This window comes from Nematolebias whitei, chromosome 2 (genome assembly GCF_014905685.2).
Source record: "Nematolebias whitei isolate Nwh7 chromosome 2, NemWhi1, whole genome shotgun sequence".
Classification (NCBI taxonomy): domain Eukaryota; kingdom Metazoa; phylum Chordata; class Actinopteri; order Cyprinodontiformes; family Rivulidae; genus Nematolebias; species Nematolebias whitei.
The window spans coordinates 8094795-8120628 of NC_056499.1; the positions used below are offsets into that span (position 1 = coordinate 8094795).

General features: G+C 40.2%; 1 protein-coding gene across 1 annotated transcript in view; it reads right to left on the minus strand.

Annotated features, from left to right (window-relative positions):
• Window positions 1-25834, minus strand: part of cdh16 (cadherin 16, KSP-cadherin) — a 52334-nt gene that overhangs the window by 14006 nt on the left and 12494 nt on the right. Inside the window, exons 3-10 of the mRNA XM_037696461.1 lie at window positions 25126-25260; window positions 24848-25004; window positions 23589-23747; window positions 19623-19819; window positions 11298-11423; window positions 8021-8171; window positions 5469-5681; window positions 3368-3444 (exon numbers count right to left, since the gene is read on the minus strand). Of these exons, the coding sequence (XP_037552389.1) occupies window positions 3368-3444; window positions 5469-5681; window positions 8021-8171; window positions 11298-11423; window positions 19623-19819; window positions 23589-23747; window positions 24848-25004; window positions 25126-25260 (1215 nt within the window). The remainder of the gene's footprint in view (window positions 1-3367; window positions 3445-5468; window positions 5682-8020; window positions 8172-11297; window positions 11424-19622; window positions 19820-23588; window positions 23748-24847; window positions 25005-25125; window positions 25261-25834) is intronic.

The following is a 25834-nucleotide window of genomic DNA, read 5'->3' on the forward strand; positions in this document are numbered from 1 at the left end:
AATAAATATATATATATATATATATAATCTTGCAAATATTCTAAACAATGTTTCTAAACTCTTAAATGTCACAGAATGTCATGATTTCATCTCCCTGCCTCCTCTGCTCTTTGTCACTTGCAAGTGTTCTTGGCCACGCCCACTTCTCTGCTCTGCCTGGTGAACAGCTGATCAGCTGCAGCGGGAAGTTTATCCTCTAGCATGGGCTGCACAAAGGTGCAGGAGGTGCTAAATAATTTAAAATAATTTATTTAAAATTAAAAAATCCATGCCGATCATGCAGCTCATCCATCAATCAGCCAACTGTGTGTCATGTCCAATCTTATTTAGAAAAAAACGCGATAGAGCGAGTCCGCGATAAACGAACCGAGAAGTAGCGAGGGACTATTGTATACTGTAATTGGCTAACGGTACAGACAAACCAGACAGACAGACGGGCAAAAACATTATCTCCCTTTCATCTTCTGTAGCAGGTGACAAATATTTAGTTTTTAGCTCCAGCTCCAGCAGTTCTCATGGTATTTATGTGGACGCCTGCCCAGTTTTCTCTTGTGATAAAATGTGAGCGCATGTGAGGGTCTGTTTTCGCGCCTCCTGCCCTCCTGGTGCGACGTGACCTTTATTCACCAACCTGTGTGTTTAGACAGCCGTTTAATCTGCCACTCACAGATGTCCTCCAGTGAAGCAGCCGTGCCTGTGATCTGGCTGCCCCATCCTCAGCATTGTTGAACCCAGTCCTGTCACCACTCGCCTCCCACATCTCCCCCCTCCACACACACACACACACACTCCCCTTCACCACCACCACAGCGCTGCCTTTGCATTGCCATGGAAAAAGCTGCTCTCCTCAGGCGTGACTTGCTCAAGAGCTTTTTCCACCTCTGTGTTTGTGTGTACGAGTGCAGCTGTGGTAACCATTATCTGAACAAGTGTTCATCGGTTTTAGCTGCGTGAAAAGCAGCATTCAAAGTTGGTTGAAAAATACATTTAATTGGACAAAAGGCTGTAAATTGCACCATTTTGAATATGCAATGAAATTATGATTTTATTAAGCCAGGATTTAACTGCAGAGATATTTTATTTTATTAATAAATCCGTTTTCTTTATTTTACCTCTGAGTTCGTTGTGTCTGCTGACTCTCATAACAGATCATGATATCTCCATTTGCCGGACCATCATACAAATATTTCAACTTGTTTGCGGTTCGGTTCACTGTAAATCATTTTAGTGAAACTCCACAAGAAAAATTTACATATTTTCTGTGAATTCTCTGCCTCTTAACGAGTCCCTAACAGTTGCAGATTAGTCAGAGGCCTAACATGTAATTAGCACACTTCTATCAGTGGAACCAAAATTTTAAATTGATATTTTTAGACTCTGATTAGCATAGTTTGAGAGTTTCACTTGTTAAAATGTTTGGCTCAGTCAGTAGTCTGAATATTTACTGCTTGATTTCTACAATGTTCTTTTTGAAATTTTAGTCCTATTTGTTCTCCCTGCTTAAAAAATCTTTATAGCTTCAAAAATCTTTGCAGGCTTTTAGTGTCGCTTTGGAGTGACAGAGCAGCTAAAGACTGCCCAATTATCGCAGTACGACAGCTCTCCCACATCGTTTCATACCCTCGTGAGTTTTTAATATGCAGTCTATGTAGGTAGAAGTGAAGAGAATTTCTTTAAAAGCCTCTTTTTTAAAAACGTTTTCATCAAAATAGGAAACCACAGCTCGATTTAAAGCTCGGTTTGGACTACAGCAGTGAGATTACAATGCGGTGAATAAAAGTGCTGCACATGATATTTTTATGACTGCGGATGATAATTAAACACAACATGAACTGGAAAAATTAGCATTTTCTGTGAAAATGCTGCTTAAAAATGTGAGTGTGTGTTGAATCACAGCTGAACTTTCAATGTCAAAGTACCGGTCATGGAAAAGAGTTTAAAGAAGACGAGACAAAAGGAACATTAGGATAAAAATGCAGAAAGATGTAAAAACAGAAAAAACTCAAATGGAGACAAAAAATACAAAAAGGAATCATAATGAGGCATGAAAAGACAAAAATATGGAGTCAAATAAAGACAAAACAGGCACAAATGGAGACGTAAGAAGCTATAAGGAAAAACAAAATGAATAAAATCAACAGAAAAGACAAATGATGAAACCCAATAAATTAAAAAGAAGACATAATAAAACATGCCGCAGGTCACTGATGGACTTTAATAGTGAGTGTTTTTCTAGACAGGAAGTCAACAGGGAATGCAAGTAAACTTTAATGTTTTTGTAGCAAGATATTCAAATGGGTAGGTGTGTATAAAATAATAGAGGTGGTTTATTTAGTTATTTTTTCTTGTCCAAGGCAGCGTAGTGAGACAGATCTTGGCGAGTGGAGTGAGCAATGTTATTCACGACCAGGTGCAATGGTGGAACTAGGGGGTAGCCAATGGGGGCCTTGGCCACCACAGGTTAATCTTGTGTCAACCCAATCACTTGAAGAAACTATACTTTTAAACAGTATAAAAAATGAGAAAGCATAATTTTCTCAAATGATTGGGGTGGTTGTTTTACATATATACTGTATATATAAATATATGGAGGCAGCCATCTTGGATTTTGATGTGGCAACCCAATTTGCTATAATATCCAGATGCAGATTGCAGATAAAATATTTCCATTTCCCTCTCTTCACTCCGTGACGAGGGACAAAAATATCCAAAAACACAAAAAAGTATTAGATGGTGAAAGACGAGAAAGCATAAGGAGACATAAATGGAACCAATATGCCAAAGTAGATTTTAAAGAGCACGTTTTGAAGAGATGTTCATGTATTTCAATAATACAATTGTAAATAAAGGTAGGTTTTTTTATAAAGTGTTAAAGTTACATAAAATAAAAGTTGTAGTCCTAATGTCCCCAACAAGCTGAAATAACTGAAAGTATGCTCAAGTACACAGTCCAGAAGAAACTATAACCAGGAAAACAATAAATCGGAAGACTTATAATGTCTGACATTTTAGTTCCTAATATCGCACTGATTTTTTTCTTGATTTTTATTTGCTTATTTTTTACAGTAGTCACACCGTAACAAAAGAATGAATGGAAACCCATAAACAAAAACTTTATAAGGTTAAATCCTGCAAACACTTTTTATTTAAAAGTACATATAAACACTAGGATGGAGATGAGTGACTGTATTTTGTTGCTCACCAACATTAAATCAGCAATAATCAAGATGCGTTCACACAGTCAAGCAGCTACTCATCATGATGTTGTTTATCCTGTCCTATTAAACCCTCAGAAGAATCAGAGCGGACAGGATAGTCTTAATGCCTCTGTCTGGCGGTGTTTGTGTTGCAGCGTGTGCTGTAATACCTCATGTTGGGAGAAAACTGGTGGGTTGTTGTTTTCATCCTGCACCGTCACAACCACTGTGCAGGAACTGTTCAGACCTGCCAGGGACATCATCACAGCTTCTGTTAGTGACTCAGGGTCAACGCTTCACACGCTTCCATCACACCCCGGGTCTCTGAGTCACAGAGAGGACATCATCTCCTGCCCCAGAGGCCACGTTCAACGTCCATTTGACCCAAACATGACAATAATTTACTTATACCAGCTGATGAAGCTAATGTCATCTGGTTGTTGCAACAGCTGCTGTTTTTATTGTAATGGTCCTTAAAAGAATGATTTGCTTTTTCAAATTTTACCTGATTGCAATTAAATTAAAGGTAGAACATTTTTATAATCTTCCTCAATTTAGATACTAGGGATGCGCTGATACCAGTATGGCCATTGGTTTTGATACTTGTGTATGCATGTTTCCATCCATCCATTCATTATATTTACCTTCCTCGTCCTTTTCTTCTTATTATCATTATCATTATTATTATTGCTATATATTTTTTTAGGTGGCTGTCCTGAAAAACACTCCTTACCAGTTGTTGCTGATGCACCATAAAGTTGTTTGCTAACTGAAGACAAAACCCACCAGAATAATAATACTAAGCAGTACGGAGCTAATTCAAAGGTGAAAATGGACATTTTTGAAAAGCACGAGTGCGATGAAAGAGCTATCGACCCACCAGGCGGGCCCACACCATCAGTTTACACCATTCTGAGGACATGGGATGAAATGGGAAGTGTGGATACAGCTAAAACTGACAGGTTATCAGAGTTTCCCCACCACGGGTCATTGATGAGCCTAAAAAGCTGCTTAACGAGCTGCTTAATGAACAGGAGCTGCAACATTGTCTCAGAGAAAGGCACTAAATTAATTCTCGGCCAGAATCTATAAGTGCAACCTTCAGAGAGGTGAGTGATGAAACTCTGTCCATCAATTTATCTCTGTTGCAAATATTTAAGTTTTTTTTTTTTTAAACTACTGGACAAAATTGTTGCTTCTGTTATGCTGAAAGCAAAAAGTGAGTGTTCATTTAAGAGAAAAACGTGTTCAAAATAATTACTTTCAACATACAAATCATTTGTTAGATAGAAGTACATTTGTAATTTCAGGCTCTATTAAATATAAAAAGTGTGATGTCATTTATTAGTACTCATATTTCTTAGTATCAGCGTGTACTCAAATGTAAGTACATGTGCTCAGTTTGAAAAAAAAAAAAAAAGTGGTATTGGTGCATCCCTAATAAGTATTTATTATTTTATGGAAGTTAAATCCATATGAAGCAGGAATACAAAATACTGGAAAGCCACATATACCTTCACAGATGGCGCATCAGAAACAGAACTTTTTTATTTTAAGACAGTAAAATAACTTTGGAGATCAATGTGTTTATTTATTTTAACAAATTGATTTTTATACTTGAAAAAATATTATTATTCACTATTATTCTAGAGTTTAGGTTTAAATAAATGGAATTGTCACAGTGAACAAATAATTATTGGAGCTTGTTTTAAACAAAATCAAATAGAACATCACAGGGATATTTGTAATCGTTTCTGACCCGTACAACTGTGTAAAATTAATTTTAAGAAATAGATACCCCAGGAATATAAATATATTTAAAAATATTCACTTTGGATGCTTGACCAAAGCTTTGTAGGTAAATATAAATGTTTGTTCTTTTAAATTATGTTTTTTATTCATGCGTTGAGCTCTGAATTTAGTCATTTTTGGTAAAGTTGACCCTCCTTTAGAAAAAAAAAAAATTATATATGTGTTATGTACTGTCAATATTTCCCACATTATTAGCTATACATGAGTTTTACATGAGTTCAAATAAATATTCTTACAAATAAAATAGAAAAAAAAAATCATTAGCAATTCCATTTAGACATGACCTGAAAGATTTATTTTTATTTGCAAACAGATTTTGATGAGCATGCAAATACATTAGTTATTATTAATTTGAAGTTTTTCTGATTGATATTCTTGTTCTGGAAGAATAAACAAAGCAAGACTTGCATTTTGTGGTAATAAGCTCAAACTAAACTGAAGGATGTGATTTGTTTTCACCTTTGGCGTCCTCGGCGGTGATGGTCAGGGTGTACTGGGGGGCTGTCCCCTCCATGCTGTCCGCCTGGACAGAGATGACGCCCGAGTCCCGGTCCACTCTGAAAAGGGCACGAGGACTCTCTGGAATCTGTCCAACTAAACGGTAAAAGATCCTTACGTTGTCTGTCTTTGGATCGTCGTTGTCAGCTGCCTGAACTGTCAGAATTTCTGTCCCTGTGGAAATAAACACCAGAAGAACAATAAATAAATAAATAAATTTAAACCCTGAGATGAAAAGCTCTAATGGATCTGCTGTGGGATTATTTTAAGAAGCAAAACTGTATTTTTAATTTTTATTTTAATTGACATAAACTACTGTTATTTTTTTGAAGCAGATTTTCTTAAATGTTGTAACAAAAGTCAATAAATCTGAACTATTTTCTCTTTGTAGACTTTTATGTTATGGATGAATTAAATAAAGCAAGACTATAAGAATAAGTTTATCATGTATTAGTCTCTCCAGATTAGCAGATTGTCCAGCCTAATTCATTTCCCAAAATCAAATAGTTTTAAAGCACCTTTTCTGCTGAGACCTGGAGTGCCACAACCCGCCGTCTGCATCCTCAAGAGGATGAGCGAGGGACAACGGTGTTCCTTAACGGTGTTACAAATGCTTCATAAAAGTTGTACAAAGTCGAAAATAAACTATTTATAAGGCGCTTGTAACCCCATTAAAAAGGTACACTTACTGTAATTTGGATCTATACTTTTCTTCTTTTTAAGTTTTATGTCAGTTTAAATTTTAAGTTTTTAATGTCTTTGTGGATGAAAACAGCGACGTTTGTTGTTTGTTCATCGTTTTTAGAAGTGACTCCACCAGTGCAGCGTTAACAGAATCATGTCGGCTCTAATGTAAGATCTCAACTATTTTGCTTATTTTTTGTTATGTATCCACAGTGATTTTTGGATGTCTAGACTGGACTATTACAATGGCTTATTATCTGGGTGTCCAAATACTTCTTTAAAAAGTCTTCAGTTAATCTGAAATGCTGCAGCCAGAGTCTTAATGAGAGTTAGTAGCAGAGATCATATCTCTCCAGTTTTAGCTTCTCTCCATTGGCTCCACGTCAAATCCAGAATAGAATTCAAAGTCTTACTTCTAACCTACAAAGTTCTCAACAACCTAGCTCCAGCTTATAGTACAAATTGTATTGTTCCATATTTTCCCAACAGAGCACTTTGATCTCAGACTACAGGCTTACTTGTGGTTCCTATAGTTTCCAAAAGCAGAAAGGGATGAAGATCTCTCAGTTATCAGGCTCCTCTCTTGTGGAACCAACTTCCAGTTTCTGTCCGTGAGGCTGACACATTGTCCAGTTTTAAGACTGGGCTCAAGACTTTCATTTTTGCTAAATTCTATAGTTAGGGTTGGCTTGGGTTTCCTGAGCTATTATTCCATAGCAATGCTGCTATAGGCTTACACTGCTGAAGGACAAACTGACCACAAGTCCTCACTCTGCTGCTGTCTTTACTTCCTCTACTCCACCTGTTTGTATCTGTAATTATTTCCATCTTAACGTGTTTTTGTTTTTCCTCCTATAGAAAGTACACCTGGACCTGCCATTGTGTATCTGTTCCTCCTTCCCGTTCCTCTCAAAGCCAGCCGGTCGAAGCAGCTGGCCGCTCATCCCGAGCCTGGTTCTGCTGGAGGTTTCTTTTTGTTAAAAGGGAGTTTTTCCTTTCCACTGTTCCCTTTGTGCTTGCTCAGGATGGGAGACTAACAAAGTGAAGATTCAACACAATCTGTTGCTTCATTAGATAGATAACTTTTACTAATTGTCATTTATAATGTATGTGAATGTTTTTGTTCAGTGCCCGTGAGACAACTACTGTTCTGACTTGGCGCTATATAAATAAACTGAATTGAATTATACATTTTCTGAAGCCAACATTATTTAAACAAGAGTTGGACTATCTGGAGTTCACTTTGTGAAAGGTTCAGTGATTCTGGTGTGTTTTAGGACCAGTTGTGGTCTTGTCCAGTTACAAAAACACATCATTCTTCCTGAAATGTAATATTTTGTTTAAAATCTGTACAGTAGTCCCTCGCTACTTCGCGGTTCGACTTTTGCGGACTCGCTCTTTCACAGTTTTTCAAAGTAAGACTGAACATGACACAAGTGGCTGATGGATGGGTGAGCCACACAAGCGGCATGGATTGTTTATTTAAAATAAATTATTTTGAATTATTTAGCACTTGTTGCACCTGTGTGCAGCCCACAGGTGCAGGAAGAAGCTCCCTCCTGCAGCAGGTCATGATCTTCCCTCTCTGCCACCTGACATCTTTTTTTAATCCCCTCTTCAAAAAAATGATTACCATTGTTTTACTGAAGATGCTTTAAATTTTTTCACACATAAACACACATTTTGAATAAAATGTCCCTGACATAATTTTATTTTTATTTAAATTTTAATAGGTTTCTGCCTCTGCTCTGAATTTGAAGTCACTGATGAGCAAAGTTTCATATGAACACAACCGTTTGACAGTATCCTTGATAAAAGCTGCGTGTTACCTCGAGCTGCCAGCTCCTTCACCACAGTGTGGTACTGTGCTTGTGGAAAGGTGGGTCTGTTGTCGTTGGCGTCGCCCACCATCACTCTCAGCTCCACTGGCTTGGCGATCTGTCTGCCATCTGGGCGCTCAACCACAATACTAATATGGAACTGACGAAGGAAAAAAGCACAACATTTAATTGAATTCATACTTTGAAAACAAAGGAATAATGTCAAACAGGTGTAGTTAATGTCACTTTCAGTCAGAAATAGACAGCAAGCTCAGAGTAATTGTTCAATTTTGGACTCAGGAGGAAAGTGATGCTTTTGTTCAGGTTGTGGACCACAGGACCAGATCTTCACCCTTGTGGAGTTGCTACAGGGGTCATGGCAATTTGACCTCCTATCTACATACGTTTTGTGGATTTGGAGAAGGTTTTTGACAGTGTTTCCTGTGGCATTCTGTTAGAGGTGTTGTGGGAGTATGAGGTGCTGGAGTTGCTTCTGATCCCTGAAGCAACAGCTGCATCTTCAATGAGCTGGTTGGACGCTACAAAAACTGCCCTCTGCCTCCAATCCTGTAAATAGTATTCGTTGTTCTCAGGGTGTAGCTGTGGAGAGGAAGGTGTCAGGTTTGGAAACCTCAGTGTTGTCTTTAGGTTTTGCAGATGATGGGGTTCTATTGGCCTTTTTGAACCATGACTCAGTGAGACTAAGAAGGATTCAAGGTTTTTTATTTGTCATACGCACCACATGTGGTGGAACAAAATTGTGTACACAGGGTCCCAGTTACATCCAACAAAAATATAAAATGTAAAAGAAAAACCAACAAGATCCAAGATATGAACTAAGAAAAACAATAACTAAAAATACACTAAGCACTAGTAGTACAAAAACAATACACCGAATAGCAGAACGAACATGAGTCTGTGTGAGCAGAAGAGCAAGAATGAACACCTCAACATGAAACAGATCAGCAGCAACATGAAGCAAATCAGCAGCTTCATGATGTGATTTTTTTCACAGTGATTATTCTGGTTAGAGATTCATGAGTCTAACAGCCTCAGGGTAGAAGCTGTTCCTCAGTCTAGTGGTTCTACACTTAATGCTCCTCAACTTCTTCCCTGAGGGGAGCGGGGCAAAAAGTGTGTGTGCTGGGTGAGTGGGGTCCTTCATGATGCAGGTGGTCCTCTTCCCACATCTGGAGGTGTAGATGTCTGTGATGGTGGGGAGACTGACTCAACAGACTTCTGTGCAGCCTTCACCACTCTCTGCAAAGCTTTTCTTTCTGCAGCTGTGCAGCCTCCATGCCACATGTTGATGCTGGAGCACAGGGTGCTCTCCACTGCACACCTGTAGAAGGAGGTGAGGACTGAGCTTCCCAGACCAGCTCGTCTCAGCCGTCTGAGGAAGTAGAGTCTCTGATGAGCTTTCTTAATCAGGTTGGTGGTGTTGTTGCCCCAGATGAGGTTGTCATTCAGTTGCACCCCCAAGTACTTGTAGCTGGAGACCACTTCCACCACAGAGCCTCCTATATTCTGGGGGGGGTATGTGTGTTTATTCCTTCTTAAGTCCACGACCATCTCCTTTGTCTTCTTTACATTGATGTGAAGGTTGTTCTTCCTGCACCAGCTCTCCAGGTGTTCCACCTCCTGCCTGTAGCTGGACTCGTTGTTTGTGATGCATCCCATCACTGCTGTATCATCTGCAAACTTTACAATGAGACTAACCTGTATCAATAAAGGTTGAATGAATGACCTTCAGCGTGTGCTGGAGTTGTTTGCTGCAAGGTGGGAAGTGGCTGGGATGAAAGTCGGCTCTTCTGATTCTGAAGCTATTGTTCAGAATGGTGAAAGAAAATGGAACCCTTTATCCAGATTGTGGATGAATCTGCATTAAATGAAGGGGTTCAGGGATCTTGGATTCTTCTACACAAATGATGGTAGGATTGATGGTTGGGAGCCTCAACTGCACTACTGAGGGTGTTGTATCAGTTTTTCATGGTGAAGGAGCGGAGCTGAAAACCAAATTTCTTGATTTACTCTACATTCCAACCCTCACCTTTGGTCATGAGTTCATGGATCATGGCAGAAACAAGAAGCTCCTGGAAACAAGAGGCTGAAATGGACTTTGTGAATAGGGTGGCCAGGCTCAGCCTTGGAGATAAGGTGGGGAGCACCATCATCCACGAGGAGCCCAAAGTAGAGCCACTGCTCCACAGCACTGAAATGAACCAATTGTGGTGTATCTGATTGGACATAGAAGATGGTGCCTCCCTCTGAAAGTTTTCCAGGTACATCCCACTGGGAAAAAACCTCCAGGCAGATCAAGAAGTTTCTGGAGGGGTTATTTATCTTTTCTGGCCTGGGAAAGAGTTTAGGAGGAGTAGGAGAGTGTTGCTGTGGAGAGGGATGTCTGGGTTTCCCTCCTGGACCTGTTGCTTCTATGACTTGACCACGGATGGGCAACAGGAAATTCAAGGATGGGTGAAATAAACGAACGGATGGACTGACATTTCTCTGTTCATTATTTTAAACTTCTGGCACAAAGCCTTCAACATAAAAACACTGCAGCAACGTCATCATCAACAAACCGCTGTAGTTGTACTCAAACATGTTAGATTTTTGAAGATTCATGGTTGGAGAATTGCAAAAGGTTTTTATTGGCACGTTTGCACATGCAAGACCTAAAGAGCAGAGGTACTTCCATCTTGTTTTTTTCCCCACTAAAAATAGACTAAACTCACAAACCAATATAAAATGTTCTGTTCTCTGTTAAAGATCACTGCAGAGGCCAAAATAAAAAAAATGCAGTGTGTTAAGCATTTATTTTAACAATCCACTGTAGCTTATTCTGTGCTGTTCTTTGGCCATTTGTGCCAGATTGTACTGTTCACTGACCCATTCAAAGCTCTCTGGAGCTTAAATTATGAGCAGAACTGACGAGTCAAATGCAACCAAATGGGCTTTAATGTGTCATTTCAACACACATGAACATCCTTCATCAGAAGAATACAATTTGAATCGAGCCGTTCTCACATACAATCCATGTCATAACACAATAATCCTCTGCCACAGGCAAGACGTGTTCAAGGAACAAAGCTGCACCCTTCAGGTGTGTTTCCATCACGGTATCTGCTAGTTTTAAAAATAGAAGTGGGCTTAGTGTTCAGCTTTGTGGGAGGAATATGTATCAGAGTCCTTCAACAAAAACCTGCAAGTCTTATTCTTGAAGGCATTTTAAGGATTATATTTGATTCTAGGCTAAAAATGTTTAGACTTTAGGGCTGCTGCAGACCTGGTCTTGTGTCTCTCTGTCCAGAGGTGCGTTGAGATAAATGACTCCTTCTCTGCTGATGGTGAAGAGCATCTCCGGAAACTCTCCATCCAGACTGTACACAGCTTGACTCCCACTCCATTTGACCTGATTCAGCGAACACACACACATACACGCACATATAAAAAGGATTTTAATGAATACAGCAGTATACATACAGGGCAATTTATTAGCAGGTCACTATGAATCTTGAACGATTTGTAACTGCAGGCTCGAGGTAAAGTAAAGCTGAGCTACGGTTTGTTTATACGGCAGGAGTCCAGCTTAATGCAGTGACGATGATGAGAAACAGAGCGTAGCCAAAACTAACAACACAGACTACAGAGGGATTTTCCACTCTGCTTTACAGCCCCTGACATCAGGCTGTGCAGGATTGCAGACTGGCTGAAAAAGCTCCCATCAAACAGCACCCAAGAAGGACCGGGCTCAGACGTGGCCCAGCTGCTGCACACTCCGGGCACATGCGTCTCCTCAACTCACTGTCACACACTCCTCCTTTGTTTTGGATGTTGCTGCACAACAGCAGGGCTATTACATACACGTATACACAAATCTGGCTGCCTCTCAGTGCATAAGCACTGTGGATACTTTACTTTTGTTTTATTTTATTTTATTGCCTTAAGTTTGCCCTTTATTACTCAGTGTTGATATGGAGATAGCAATAATTTATTTTTACATGAATATGATGACAATCAAGTCCTTTCTTCTACATAGAAAAACAGCTAAAAGCTTGCCTGTTTTGCCATAGTCAGTCTAACTTAGCAGAGCATCTTTGAGGCCTTGTTCTTCAGCTGCTTCGCTCAGATCATGTCTGTGCACAAGCGCTGAGAAATACAGAAATCAGTGCAATGCCGAGCATCAAACTGCAAAATTAGTCATTTTCAATTACTCACTCAACAAAGAAAAAAAGGCTCTTCCAGAATGACAATTAGGAAATTAAAAGATGGTTGATTTATTATTGCAATAAGCTTTAAAACAATAATAAATCAAGATGCTATTGAAAACAATCACAGGTAAAATTCACAATTTCAGCATTTACGTTAAAGATATGTAGTGATAAATAAAATATTGACTAACTTGAGGAAGTTAGAGGAATTTTTTCTGTCTTTGGGTTAACAACATGCTCATTTTAGGTATTAAAGTACACTGCCTGGCCAAAAAACAGTTGCCACCTGGATTTACCTAAGAAAATATGTACGAGCCTCCTATTGGATAATTACTGCATGGGCAATTATCTTTCATCTGGCAACAAGTTATTTAACCTCAACTGGTGCAATGAGTTGCTTCTCATTTCTTAAACAACCATAAAGACACGTCGCTTGGTCGTGGAAAAGATGTCATTCTGTTTGAGAAGGGTCAAATCATTGGCATCAAGCAGAGAAAACATCTAAGGAGATTGAAGAAACTACTAAAATTGGGTTAAGAACTGTTCAATGCATTATTAAAAACTGGAAGGATAGTGGGGACCCATCGTCTTCCAGGAAGAAATGTGTCCGGAAAAAAATCCTGAATGTTCGTGATCAGCGATCACTTAAACGTTCGGTGGAATCAAATGGAAGAAAACAACAGTAGCACTCAGGGCTTTGTTTAATAGTGAAAGTAAGAGCATTTCCACACAATGTGAAGGGAACTCAAGGGATCGGGTCTGAACAGATGTGTAGCCTTAAGAAAACCACTAATCAGCGAGGCTAACTGTAAAAAAGGCTTCAGTTTGCTAGGAAGCATAAAGATTGGACTCTAGAGCAATGGAAGACGGTCATGTGATCTGATGAGTCCAGATTTACTTGTTCCAGAGTGAGGGGCAAATCAGGGTAAGAAGAGAGGCAGGTGAAGTGATGCACCCATCATGCCTAGTGCCTAGTCATCAATGCAAGATCTTGATGAAAAATTAATGATAATGGAAATAGATCTTGTGACATTGCAGAAGCTTATTGAAACAATGCCACAGCAAATGCATGCCACAATCAAACCTGAAGGTGGTCCAACAAAATATTAAGTGTGTGACCTTTTTTTTTTTGGTGGCAACTATTTTTTTGGTCAGGCAGTGTAGAAAGGAAGGGGGAAGGTAGGGTGCTGTAGATTAAATCCAACTTGTTGCTTTTTAATGAGCAGATGACCACGGTGCATTAGTAATGTTAAAGTTGTGTTGGATCTCGAGCAAACACTGGAGCAAAATGCTACAAATGCTTTAAATATAAAAAAGATACAAACTGCAGGTCACATGGAAATGCGGGTAAATGTCAGAGAGTCAGAGATTCTTTATTGTCATTTGCACCTCATGTGGTACATGTGGTGGAGCGAAATTATGTACACAGGGTCCCATAAAATAAAATAAAATAAAATAAAAAGCAAATCCATCTTGTTGTCCAACGAGCGGACATTCGACAGAAAGAGAGACGGCATCCGGAGTTTTCTGGCTTTTGCGTTAGCTTGTAGCCTCACCATAACCCCCGCCCGGCACCCTCTCCTCTTAAGGTGGGAGCAGCGCTTCCTCTTCTGCCCACTGGAACGCCTCTGCTGCAGCTTCCAGGTAGATGACTTTAAGATCTGCATTCTGCCAAGCGTAGTTTTGAGTTTGTTGCTGATTTCTGCTATATTTCGTGGCAAATCCGCTCCTATTCTCATCAGTTCGGTTCGGCTATAGTTCACAGGCATAAATCGTGCGGAGTCAGGCACAGAGCCAATATCAAAACTTCTAAAAACTGGGATAGTACCAGGAGCCTGTGAAGCTGCAACTGCTCTGAGCGCGGCCATCTCTGATTCACCGTCCAATTGTCCAATTGTCCAGTTGTCCAATCGTCCAATTGTCCACTTGAAAAAACTTTTAGTTTCAGGGAGATTTTTGCTCAAGTTTTCAACATAGTTTTGTGAGCTGTTTAAGCGTGCACCTCTCTGGTAGAAGCAATCTTTCATTACACTGAACTCCTGAGACATTCTGGAGACTTCAACGTTAATGCCATCTCCTGAATATCTTGCAACATTTGTGGTGGTTCAAAACATCCTTGTGGGAATTGTAGACGTGCACAGCATTTTCTGTTGGGTTCTGAGCATGTAAAAAAAACGGTACGACAACTTTTCTCCTCAAATCGTCACGGTGTTGTCGTGGGCAACTATAACCTGTCTGGAAACCACCTGAATTGTGTCATGGTGTCTCCAAACCATCTCAGGAGCCCTAGAGCTGTACAGTATTTTGACTTCTGCATAAGAGCTCTGCCCTGAAAGACAACATCCATGGTAAATATACAGGTCTAAACACTAAGCTAATGATAAGTGATTATTGTCAAAAAGCCATTTCAAACCAGCCTTTTAAAATGAGACCACTCTGCTTGCAGAGTTTTGTAAAACAGCCACAAGTCCACCAGCTCAGTGAGATACCACCATTAGTTATCAGAGCCTAAATATCCAATTTTATTTTGGCTTCAAAGGAACTCTTTCCTTATAACATGGTCATTTTATCAGTAAATAACATGACGTTTTAGTTATTTGTTTTAATTATTGGCATTTGCAACAAGAGACCACATTTGTAGATTATTGTTAGCTGAAGCACCAAGTTGATGATCATGAGGCTGTGGTGAAATGAAAATACTTTTACAATGAATTAAAGCGTTTCAATCGAATGGCTCTGTGCTGTTAAGAGGCTTGACTCATTCATTCACTGAGGTTTCTCACCCACAGTCAAATGCTGAGTTCAAGTCGTTTGCTGATTGCATTATGTAGTCAAAGTTTGAGACAATCAGAAACATATAATAGATATCAGACTGAAATTAACGTTCAAGGATGAAGGAATTCTGATAAAAAGGCAGTTTTATTGGTTTGAATTTCAGTAAGGAGATGATTTCATGTCGCTGTAGAATTACTGTATTTTTGAGAAGGGGTTCTCTGCAGACCAAAAGTGGGCGTTTCTGGAGAATAGGCGTTTTTGGGGGGCAAACACTGATTGGCTAACTGTATTTGCTGGCTCTTTAGGTAAATTACGTCAGCTCTTTTTTAAAACTGAAGGTTTCTAACAAACAGTGTTATTTCTGCTGTCAAACACAAGAATATTTTCTTTTGTTCTTGGGTTGTAGGCCGCACCTGACACAGGTTGCACCGAGGTCAATAAGCACAACCAGAATTAATACATAAGGCTCACTGTTGATTTTGAGAAAATTAAAGGATTTTAAATGTGCCTTATAGTACGAAAAATACGGTATTAAGCAGTAATTATACTTTGCTTTGGCTAAAAATGTCTGTTACATCCACCCAGAAAGGCCCCAAACCAGGATTTAATCCGGCAACCTTTTTGCTAAGAGGTTGCAGCTCTGCCAAGTGAGCCACCGTGCTGCCCAGACGTGTTTCAATGAAAAAACTAAATAATAAATAATAAAAGAGCAGTTTGATTTTGACATTTGTCACAGCTGAGTGGATGTGAACCAATCTGCTCCATTTGTACGAGGCAGCAGCAAGGGAGGCGGGAGGCAGAGTGTTTCCTTGAACACGACTAACTGCGTGTGTCATCACATCAGTTAGTTTCAACACCCACTGAGGCGCAGCGGGACGACTACTCTGCGTGGGCGAAACGAGGCTTCCCCCGAGTAAACACAGTGTCAGCCCAATCTGAATAGTGAGATTTAGATTAGGAGTGGAAAAACTGTCACCAAATCCCTTTCAGGTAGTGCAAAATAGAAACAACATAGGCTTAAATTTTTACTGTCTTTATTTAGTTTTCATAAAAAAAACAAGTATTTCCAGATAGGCTTCTTTATATTCAGATTAGAATGTGATTTATTAATATTGAACAATAAATAATTAAAGCTGTGCATTAATTGCAGACTTTGCTTTTAGCTGGTAACCCATCAAATAAAAAATATCTTTGTTGTATTTAAATACGTCTTTGAGAAATTATAAAAATCCTCAAATGGCGCCTACACTTGTAATTTCACACATTTTATGTGGGTGGAAGAGGATGGAGAACAGGAGAGATGAGAGGCTGAGTGTGGGGGAGGTGGAAGACGAGAGGAGGGGGGAGGTTTGTGAAGGAGCTACCTCGTGGCCATCGCAATTGGCAAAATGCTTTTGATTCGACGGCTGAATCGCTTTTTTTATTCCAAACCCCTCTCGCAATTTTCAATAGTGAATGAAAAAAAAAAATGTTACCAAGCAGATGTTAAAAAAAAAGAAGAACAATTACCTTTTTTTTCAGGAGGAGGTGTGGGATTTTTATAGACAAGCAGCCAAATTTAGATTTTATCACGCAGGGACAGACTCATCCACTGTGGATCTAAAATTTAACACATAATTCACATTAACCAGTGGCTGAACTATAGAAAAATTATTTAAAAATGTTCCCTTCATCAGAACACAAATCTGATCAGGCGTCATGTTCAAAGAACTGAACAGGGGGAATGCAGGAGGAGAAAATACATCTATTTTCCTGTATAAGATCATCAGGACTCTGTACCACAGAGCAGACAGCATCTCCACTAACTCAGGAGCCAGGCAGAAGGAGAAATCCCACACAAGACAGGCTCTAGAGCAATGTGGATATCCTAACTGGGCCTTCCTGAAAGCAGAGAAGAAACCCAAACAGGACTCCAGTCAGCCATCAGGTGAAAAGGAGGAACCCAGACCCAGACCAGTGGTCATTCCGTATGTTGAGGGAGTATCAGAGAAACTGAGACATTTATCTTCTAAACATAACGTCCCAGTGGCTTTTAAACCCCAAAATACATTAAAGACTGGTCCATCCCAAAGATCCAGTCCCCCGGCACAAACAGAGTAATACTGTGTATGCTGTTCAGTGTCAGGAGGGCTGTGATCAGTCTTACATCGGGGAAACTAAACAGCCACTGGCCAAAAGGATGGCCCAGCACAGAAATTCAACATAATCAGGCCAGGATTCTGCGGTCTACACTCATCTCCAGGCCAGCGGTCACTCTTTCAGGGATGAAGATGTTCACATCCTGGACAGAGAGGAACGATGGTTTGAGAGAGGAGTAAAGGAGGCCATCTTTGTGAAAATAAATCGTCCATCATTAAACGGGGATGGAGGCCTCCGGGTTCAACTGTCCCCCTCTTACAATGCTGTGATTGCTAGTATCACTCAGCCCCTGTGAACAGTAAACAGCCATCAGTGTGTTAATGATCCATTGTTAGGCTGATGGTCCTTCTTGAGCATGTGAGCAGCTGGTTTTGGTTGTCAGCAGCAAAACTGGTTGATCCACTCTGAGAAGGTGCTATTTAAGAGACTGAGCTGAATACAGCGCCTCAGACTGAGGAAGTGTTTCGGATGAAAGACGAAACGTTTCTACATTTTTTTGCTTTGTTTTGTTTTTTGAATGGCCAGAGGACCAGATTGAACTTTTTTAGATATTTATTCTTCTATTTACCTGTGGACTTCAAATATGATTCAGCCAAGTCTGTCTAAAGACAGTCCACAATAACCATGAAGACCCATATAGCTTTTGGTAGAGTTATAGATTTCCCTATAGTTTTTTTTCTTCTTTTGGCTGCTCCCTTCTTCAGGGGTCGCCACAGCGAGTGAACTTGCACGAAGACTTGGCGATTGTTTTTACGCCGGATCCCTTCCTGACACAACCACAGACCACCGAGCTACCACAGCCCTCTGTGTGGAGCAGAGAGCTGCCATTTAGGGCACCCAGGGGAGTAGATGGTGGGAGTTAAGAGCCTTGCTCAAGGGCCCAGAGTGGGGCAAACGAGGATGGAGGCAGATGTGGGTGGGTGCTTCACCTTTCCCACCTACCCGTTTTGATGTTCTCAGTCCGGGGAGTCGAACCGGCAACCTTTCAATCTCAAGCCCACCTTCTCTAATCTCTGCACCACCTTAAAGATTCCTCTAAAAAGTTATACTAAAAATTGTTTCTTACTTTATATTATTTTATTGTGTTTTATTTATTCATTATATAAATGTACTTGCAGGGCAGCACGGTGGTGCAGTTGGTAGAGCTGCTGCCTCTCAGCAAGCAGGTTACCTGGGCTCAAATCCCAGTCCAGGGACCCTTCTGGGTGGAGTTTACATGTTCTATTCATGCATGAGTTGTTTTTTTCAGTGTTTTTAGGGGGGGTGGGGGGTGGAGCAGAGGCTAGATAAGATGGGCCTGTGATCGGAAAGTCGCAGGATCAACTCCCGGTACCATCAACATCAAAATGTGTGTGGTAAAGGTGAAACACCCACACGTGTCTCCACCCTCATTTGCGCCACTCTGGACCCTTGAGCAAGGCTTCTCAGCTGCTGCCTCTCAGCGAGCAGGTTACCAGGGTTCAAATCCCGGTCCGGGGACCTTTCTGGGTGGAGTGTGCATGTTCTCTTTGCGCATGAGTGGGTTTTCTCCAGTTACTCTGGTTTCCTCCCATCGACCAAAAACATGCATGTTAGACTGACTGGTAACTCTAAATTGTCCCTAGGTGAGAGAGAGGGTGAATGGTTGTTTGTCTCGTTTGTCTCCATGTGTCCCTGGGATGGACTGGAGACCTGTTCAGGTTGTCCCCCGTCTCTCACAAAGTGATGGTTGGGCATGGGCACCAGCAACCCCCGCGACACAAAAAGGAAAAAGCGAGTAAAGATAATGGATTGATAAATGTACTTGCCGATAAGTTTACCAATAAGATATTTATTAAACCATTGAAAGAGAAACAACTGAGAGTATAATGTGGCGATCATTAAATGTAAATGGGGGCTGCAGTAGCTCGGTGGTCTGTGTCACATTCTTGTAATCCTGAGGTTGAGGGTTTGAGCCCAGGTTGAGTCAGGAAGGGCATCCGGTGTAAAACAAATTGCCAAATCTTTCAAGCGACATCGCTCGCTGTGGCGATCGCTGAAGAAGGGAGCAGCTGAAAGAAACTTACCGTCTTCAAACGTAAATAAAACCCCTGTCCAACAACAAACTTGGTTGTTCTCTATCATGTTAAATGTTTTTAAACTGCATTTTTACTGAAGGATTTAAAATAATGATTTAAAAAACACTTTACATGTTAGAAGGTGAGAAAGACAGGAAGTTAAAATGACTCAGTCAGGAGGAAGCCTGAAAGGTTTCATGGCATTTAAACAGCATGAATAATTTAGTCTTTGATCACTTAGAAGCTTTTGAGAGGCTCTAAAAACAGAGCCTAGTAAAATGACACTTCTTTATTAAGTCCAGAATGTTCCGGAGAGTTTATAATATCACAGATGTGGCTGTGTTAAAATAAATAATAATATGCAGGCTTATGGAAACAAGTAAAAGTATATATTTTTAAATGACAGCCACTGGGTAAACAGCATAGTGTGTGCTAATGGTGCCGTCTCACCTGAGAGATGGGTATGGGGTAAGGACCCGGGAGGTTCTCCTGGAGCCGCACGGGATCAGGTGATGCCCAGGTGTTTCCAGTGACTTCAACAGTCACAATGCCAGTCGTGAAAAAAGCGTTTGCCTTTCCAGCCATGTCTTTCACCATCACTGAGAGCTTATAGCGGCCGCACATCTCTGGATCCAGAGTCGAGGCTCCTGGGGGGCTCGCAGCAGTCGCAGTGAAAACAAGAATATTTTTGTTTTAGAGTACTTTTCAACCAATAACTGTTTAAACAATAAAAAGGAATGCATGTCACATACAGTGCCACTTTATCAGAATAAGCTTTATTATCATTGTACCAGGATACAGTGAAAGTATGTTCGTACAGTTGTCTGAAAGATGGACGGAGTGCACGTTGCTGCTGCTATAATAGCGCAGCCCCTTGTTCTTTATCAGAATACTTTTAGACAGAAAAAGGAAAGAGCCACCAGGATGGATAGTGGTATTACAAAAAAGATCTCTTCACATCTTGTCCTATCAGGACACGATTTGAGACATCAAAAAAACTACCAGCAAACACATTTATAAACACATTATATATGTATTTGATGTCAAGATGTTGAGATTTCTCCATGAGCACTCTCAGATAGGCCATAGTCCTGATGATGTTATTGTTCAGCTGGCAGTTCTGATAAGCCTGCACAGAAGTTCTCGGGAGGGTGGAGTTTGCGATAGATGAAGCTTTTTCCTTAGTTTACCCATGTCCCAGGAGAAATTTGATAGTCGGCCTGCATCCGAGGCCAACAGGGGAGTCAGATTCAGATAAGCCACAATTGTTGATTTTCTTCAGGCAGACTGTTTTTTTTCTAGTCAGCCTTAAGCCCTGCTGGTACTTTCCAGATCCAAAATGGACAGATTTATGGGCATTCCACTGATCTGTGCTATGAGCCTTTTTCAAGGTCGACACCAACATGCTGGCGAGTCCTAAAAGCCACGGGTGGCCTGCAATTCTCACAAATTGCTTCCATCTTATGGCTTAGCTTGTAAGTCAGCTGATTTTGAGTACTCGTAGCACGAACCAAACCTTCACACAAACTCTGAAGCTTTGCCATGGCTGAAACTGCTGCAGATGTCTTCTTCAAAAGTTGATAACATAGGGACCCACCCATGCCAAAAAGCAGAAACCCTGCTATCATGAATCCAATTATATAAACAACTTTGGCGTTCTCCTGAGACGGAACTGAAAGACACATCAGCTGCTACACTCTCCACAGATCCCTAATGTATCCTGCAGCGTGAGTCTCGACAGGACATGAGGGCTCTCCAGGACTCTGTTGTGTTGTTGAAACAATTTTGTCGATTGCGTTGAAAGTCCAGCTCACCAGATCCATAAAAGTATTATTTGTTCGGAAGATGTGTACAAGGAGCTCCGAAGCAAAGAGAGTAAAAGCAGGAGGAAGAGGAGAATAGGCCTGCCTTGAGCAAGAGCAGAAAATTTACAAAAGTTAAAGTTAATTAATAAAACTTAAAGTTAATCAGCTGTTAAGATTTTAATTAAAATCCAACCCCCATTTAATGAAATGTTTTGCTAACAGAAGGTTATAGTAACAGTATTATTCACCTATCATGGAGGACGAAGTAAAAAGGTATCTACATTTTTTTTGTGTCCTATGTTTTATTGCGTAACGTGTGATATATCAAAGAGGTTGATTAAAAACACCACTATAAGGAACGTCTAAAAAGAAGAGAAATTTCTTGTAAAGCTGACTGAAGAGGCAATCATAACTGGTTTCAGCTGGTCTGAAGGTGCGGCAGAAAATCAAGGAGGCAATTTTCAGCGCTTCTTGCTGCGTGGAAATCAGCAGCAGTGTGGGCTGAAAGAGAGCAGTGAGTGTGAAAGTCACCCATCTCCTGTCAAACTGTAACAAAGGGGAACTCCAAAGCTGCAGAAATAGCAACAGAACACCACTGTATGAGAGCATTCACACACAAACATGTCACTAAAAAGGTTAACTAATGAGTACCAATAATTATTTACATTGCATTTAATATATTGTTTAAATTATTTTAGGATTGTTTAAAATCGTTCTTTTCTCTGAAATCTATTACTGATGGTTTCATACAGAGCCGGTGCATGACTAAATATTGATGGAGAGCCCAAGACGTCAATGAAGCATCAAAAAGAAAAACTCTGTCACAAAAAAAAAAAGTGTTTGTGCAGAAAAACAGAAAAATGGCATAAGATCTGGCAGACTAATATCTTTTAAGGTTGTGAAAAATAATTTGCAATGCTCATAAAGAAAAACTCCTTCGTGACTACAATTCAAGAATGCTCTTCAAACATAATAATGGTTATGTTTCCATGGCGATGATAAAAAAAAGGAGAGACTGAGAGGTTTTATTGCAGGATGAGATCAAAGACAGTAAGCTTTCCAGATTTTATACACAAATATATGAGACTGAGGAAAATTAGAGAAACATGTTTTTCACTGAACATGCAGTTAGGACGCTGAGAGCTGACTTAACTGAAATGTCCATATAATAATAACAATATTAATAATAATAATAATAATAATAATAAGTGCTATGTGTTGTCATTGTATGTTCCCGTACAATGGTGAAATTAGTTTTCTGCATTTAACCCATCGCACCTGGGATTCACCCAGGTGGAGCAGTGGGCAGCTAAAAAGTCTGTCCATCCATCCATCCATCCATCCATCCATCCATCCATCCATCCATCCATCCATCCATCCATCTTTTATCCGCTTCTTCCTTTTTGGGTAGTGGGGGGTCACTGGTGTCCATATCCAGCAGTAACTGTGTGAGAGGCGGGGTACACCCTGGACATGTCTCCAGTCCATCACAGGGACTCATAGAGACAAACAACCATTCACTCTCTCACTCAAACCTAGGGACAATTTAGAGTTACCAATCAGCGTAGCATGCATGTTTTTGGTCTGTGGGAGGAAACCGGAGTACCCAGAGAAAATCCACACATGCACAGAGAGAACATGCAAACTCCACCCAGAAATGTCCTGGGCCGGGATTTGAACCTAAATCCTTTTCGTTGAGAGGCAACAGCTCTACCAACTGTGCCACCGTGCTGCTCTTTACTGAAATGTGTTGAAGGAATTTAAACTGAGTAGTAAAAGCTAAAAGAAGCAATATGCTAGCTACAAGCTATATCTAGCAACAGGTTAGATAAAAGCTAAATGTAACAAAACAGTAGCTAGATGTTAAAAATGTCTAATGGGCTAAAAACTTAGCTTAAACTTAAAGGTAACGGATGGCTAAGGAAAAGTTAATTTAGAAAAAGTCTAAATAACATAGAAAAAGTCTAACCAGAAGTTAAAAGTATTAAAAAGCTGGTAAAAGCTAAACATAGCAAAAGGCTGGCTACAAGCTAAACTAGCAGAATGGTAGCTAAAAGCTTAAAATAGCATTATAAGACAAAAAGAAGCCAGTTTGATAAAGTAGATCTAAATGTATACGTTTTCCATGAGTTATAGAGATCTCAATGTATTTCCAGGAAAAAATATTTGTACTTAAAGTTTTATTTTTTTTTAAATATGCAAGTTGCAAAAAACATAATTCACAGCATCCATTGTCTGAACGAGCTGAATGTTTAGATACATGAAGACATTAAACTAAACATATGCAGAAATAGTTTGATTGCAGAAAATATAAAAATATAAAAGTCAATAAAACAACCTGAGTCAAAGTAAAAAGAGTAAATAAAAGACATAAACGTCCAAAATGTTCACATGTGGATACGATGAAACCCAGATGTTGGTTCTACACCCACTAATTTTAGTCTTTGACCTTTGTTCCTCTCAGGTTTTCTCCTTGCTTGCATGAAATGTGTTGTCTATGGAAACAGTAAGGCGTGTATTATTTTATGGCAGCTGTTTGTTCTGATCTTTGTGTCTCTAATAAACACCAGAAATACATAAATGACTAATAATGTCCTTTGTTAGGACCAACCTTCATCAGTGAGAGAAACCTCTCCGGTGATGGAGTTGATGAAGAACATCTGACTGGAGGGGATCCTGGGTGTCTGCTCCATCAGACTGAAGCGCAGCTCAGCGTGGGCGGTGTTACGGTCGTCACGATCCAGCGCCTCCACCTGCATGAACGGGATCCCTGAAAGACAAACACGGACGACAGAGACACAATTTAATCGCAAGATAAATACGACACAAAATACTGGTACTAAGTCCCCATTGTTTTCCTGTTTACAGTTGCCTCCCTACCTTTCTAAATACTTCAACATACCTTAAGTGTCTTCAGGTATTCAAAACCTTCATCAAATATATATCTATCTATTTATGCAAACTCCAAACTCCACCCAGAAAGGTCCCGGGCCGACATGTGAACATTGACCTTTTCGCTGAGAGATCAGCTCCTCCACCGTGCCATCCCATTATTCATGCATTTGTTTATTTATTTACTTTCCACAAAAATGCTCTGGGATTTTTTTAAATCCCTGAGAAATGTTGTGCTCTTTGAAATCCCTTTCAGCATACTTAGTTAATTTGTACCTTCTAGCTGAAATTTGACTAGTTGCTTTTAACTACTCTTTTGCTGATTTTAGCTGCTGTTTTGGTCATTTTAGCTTTCAGCTACTGTTCTGCTAGATTTAGTTAGCATTTACCTAAATTTTTGGTTTTTGCCTTTAGTTAATGTTCACTAATTGTAATTTTGTCCACGGATTTGCAAACTCTGGCTTCTATTTAACGTTTGGCTAATTTTAGTTTTTAGCATCTGCTTTGCTGTTTTCAGCTTTTTACATTTTGCTATTTTTAGCTTTTAGCTTCTGCTTTGCTGGCTTCAGCTTTTAGCCACAGATTTGCTAATATTGGTATCTATTTAATGTTTTGCTTATTTGAACTTTATTGCTTGGTTTTGGCTGTTAGCTACTGTTTTAGCTAACTTTAGCTTTAAGCTCCTTCTTCGGTGGTATTTACTTTGTAGCTCTTAGCTACTGTCCTGCTGGCTTTAGCATTTAGCTTTAGTTTTGGAAATTTAGATTTGTGTTTGTGTAACTTTAGCTTTTGTTCAGATTGATTTAAAGTAACATTTTGTGTTTTTACTTCCTCAACAACTTTCAGCAAAGTCACTTCACACTTCATTTGTGCAGAAAACAGATTTTTCCAGTCGTTTCGACTACCGGTAAATAGATTTGGCAAAAATAAACCATGTGGATTGAAATCAGACGACGTCATTTCTAAGTTTAATGTTACCTTTGAGAAGCCCAAGCTGCACGCTGCCTCTCATGCTCTGTTCTATGAAAGCGGGCACGTTGTCGTTCTTGTCGATGACGAACACTTCAACTGTGAAGCTCTGACGATGCACCGGAGATCTGATGTTCTGAGGGACATCAGACGGTCTGAAGGACACCTGCAGGCCCAAAAGACAGAGGAGTCAATCTGCAACTTCACCATGAGACTCTGATCAGACTCTGAGGTGAACCAATAGTCATAAAGACGTCTTTTATGAAGAAGGGAAGGCAACATTTGACCTGCAGAGAGTAGGATGGCTGTTTCTCTCTGTCCAGTGGTTTTATGGCAAACAGGAACTGAGCATCAACTCCAAAGATTCCTTCATCGTCTCCTGTCAACACCAGGTCTGTGGCGTTACTTGGCAGGTTATGAAGCTGTTCAAAAAGAAAGACAAACTGAAATTAAAGCTGCAAGCAGCGTTGAAGGCCCTCGCAGCGAAGCGCCGCTGCGGCCTCATGGCGACCGCGGGAACTGCAGCGACCCTTCCTGGTCGCCATCGAGAACGCTCACGCTACCGTCACGCGCCTGTTCCCCGGAATGCGCATTCGCCGAACCTTTCACATAAGCTGCGACCGCATATATATCTATTGTAATAATGTAGGGGGCGCACTTGAGTGAAATATTAAACAACAACACCACTGCGTCCATAAGTCCTCACTAGTCAAGCACCAAAAATCTGGTCCAGATCGGACGATATATCACTGAGATATAACAGTTTGATTTATGTAGGGGGCGCACTTGAGTCAAATATTAAACAACAACACCACTGTGTCCATAAGTCCTCACTAGTCAAGCATCAAAATTCTGGTGCAGATCGGACGATATAACACTGAGATATACCAGTTTGATTTATGTAGGGGGCGCACTTGAGTCAAATATTAAACAACAACACCACTGCGTCCATAAGTCCTCACTAGTCAAGCACCAAAAATCTAGTGCAGATCGGAC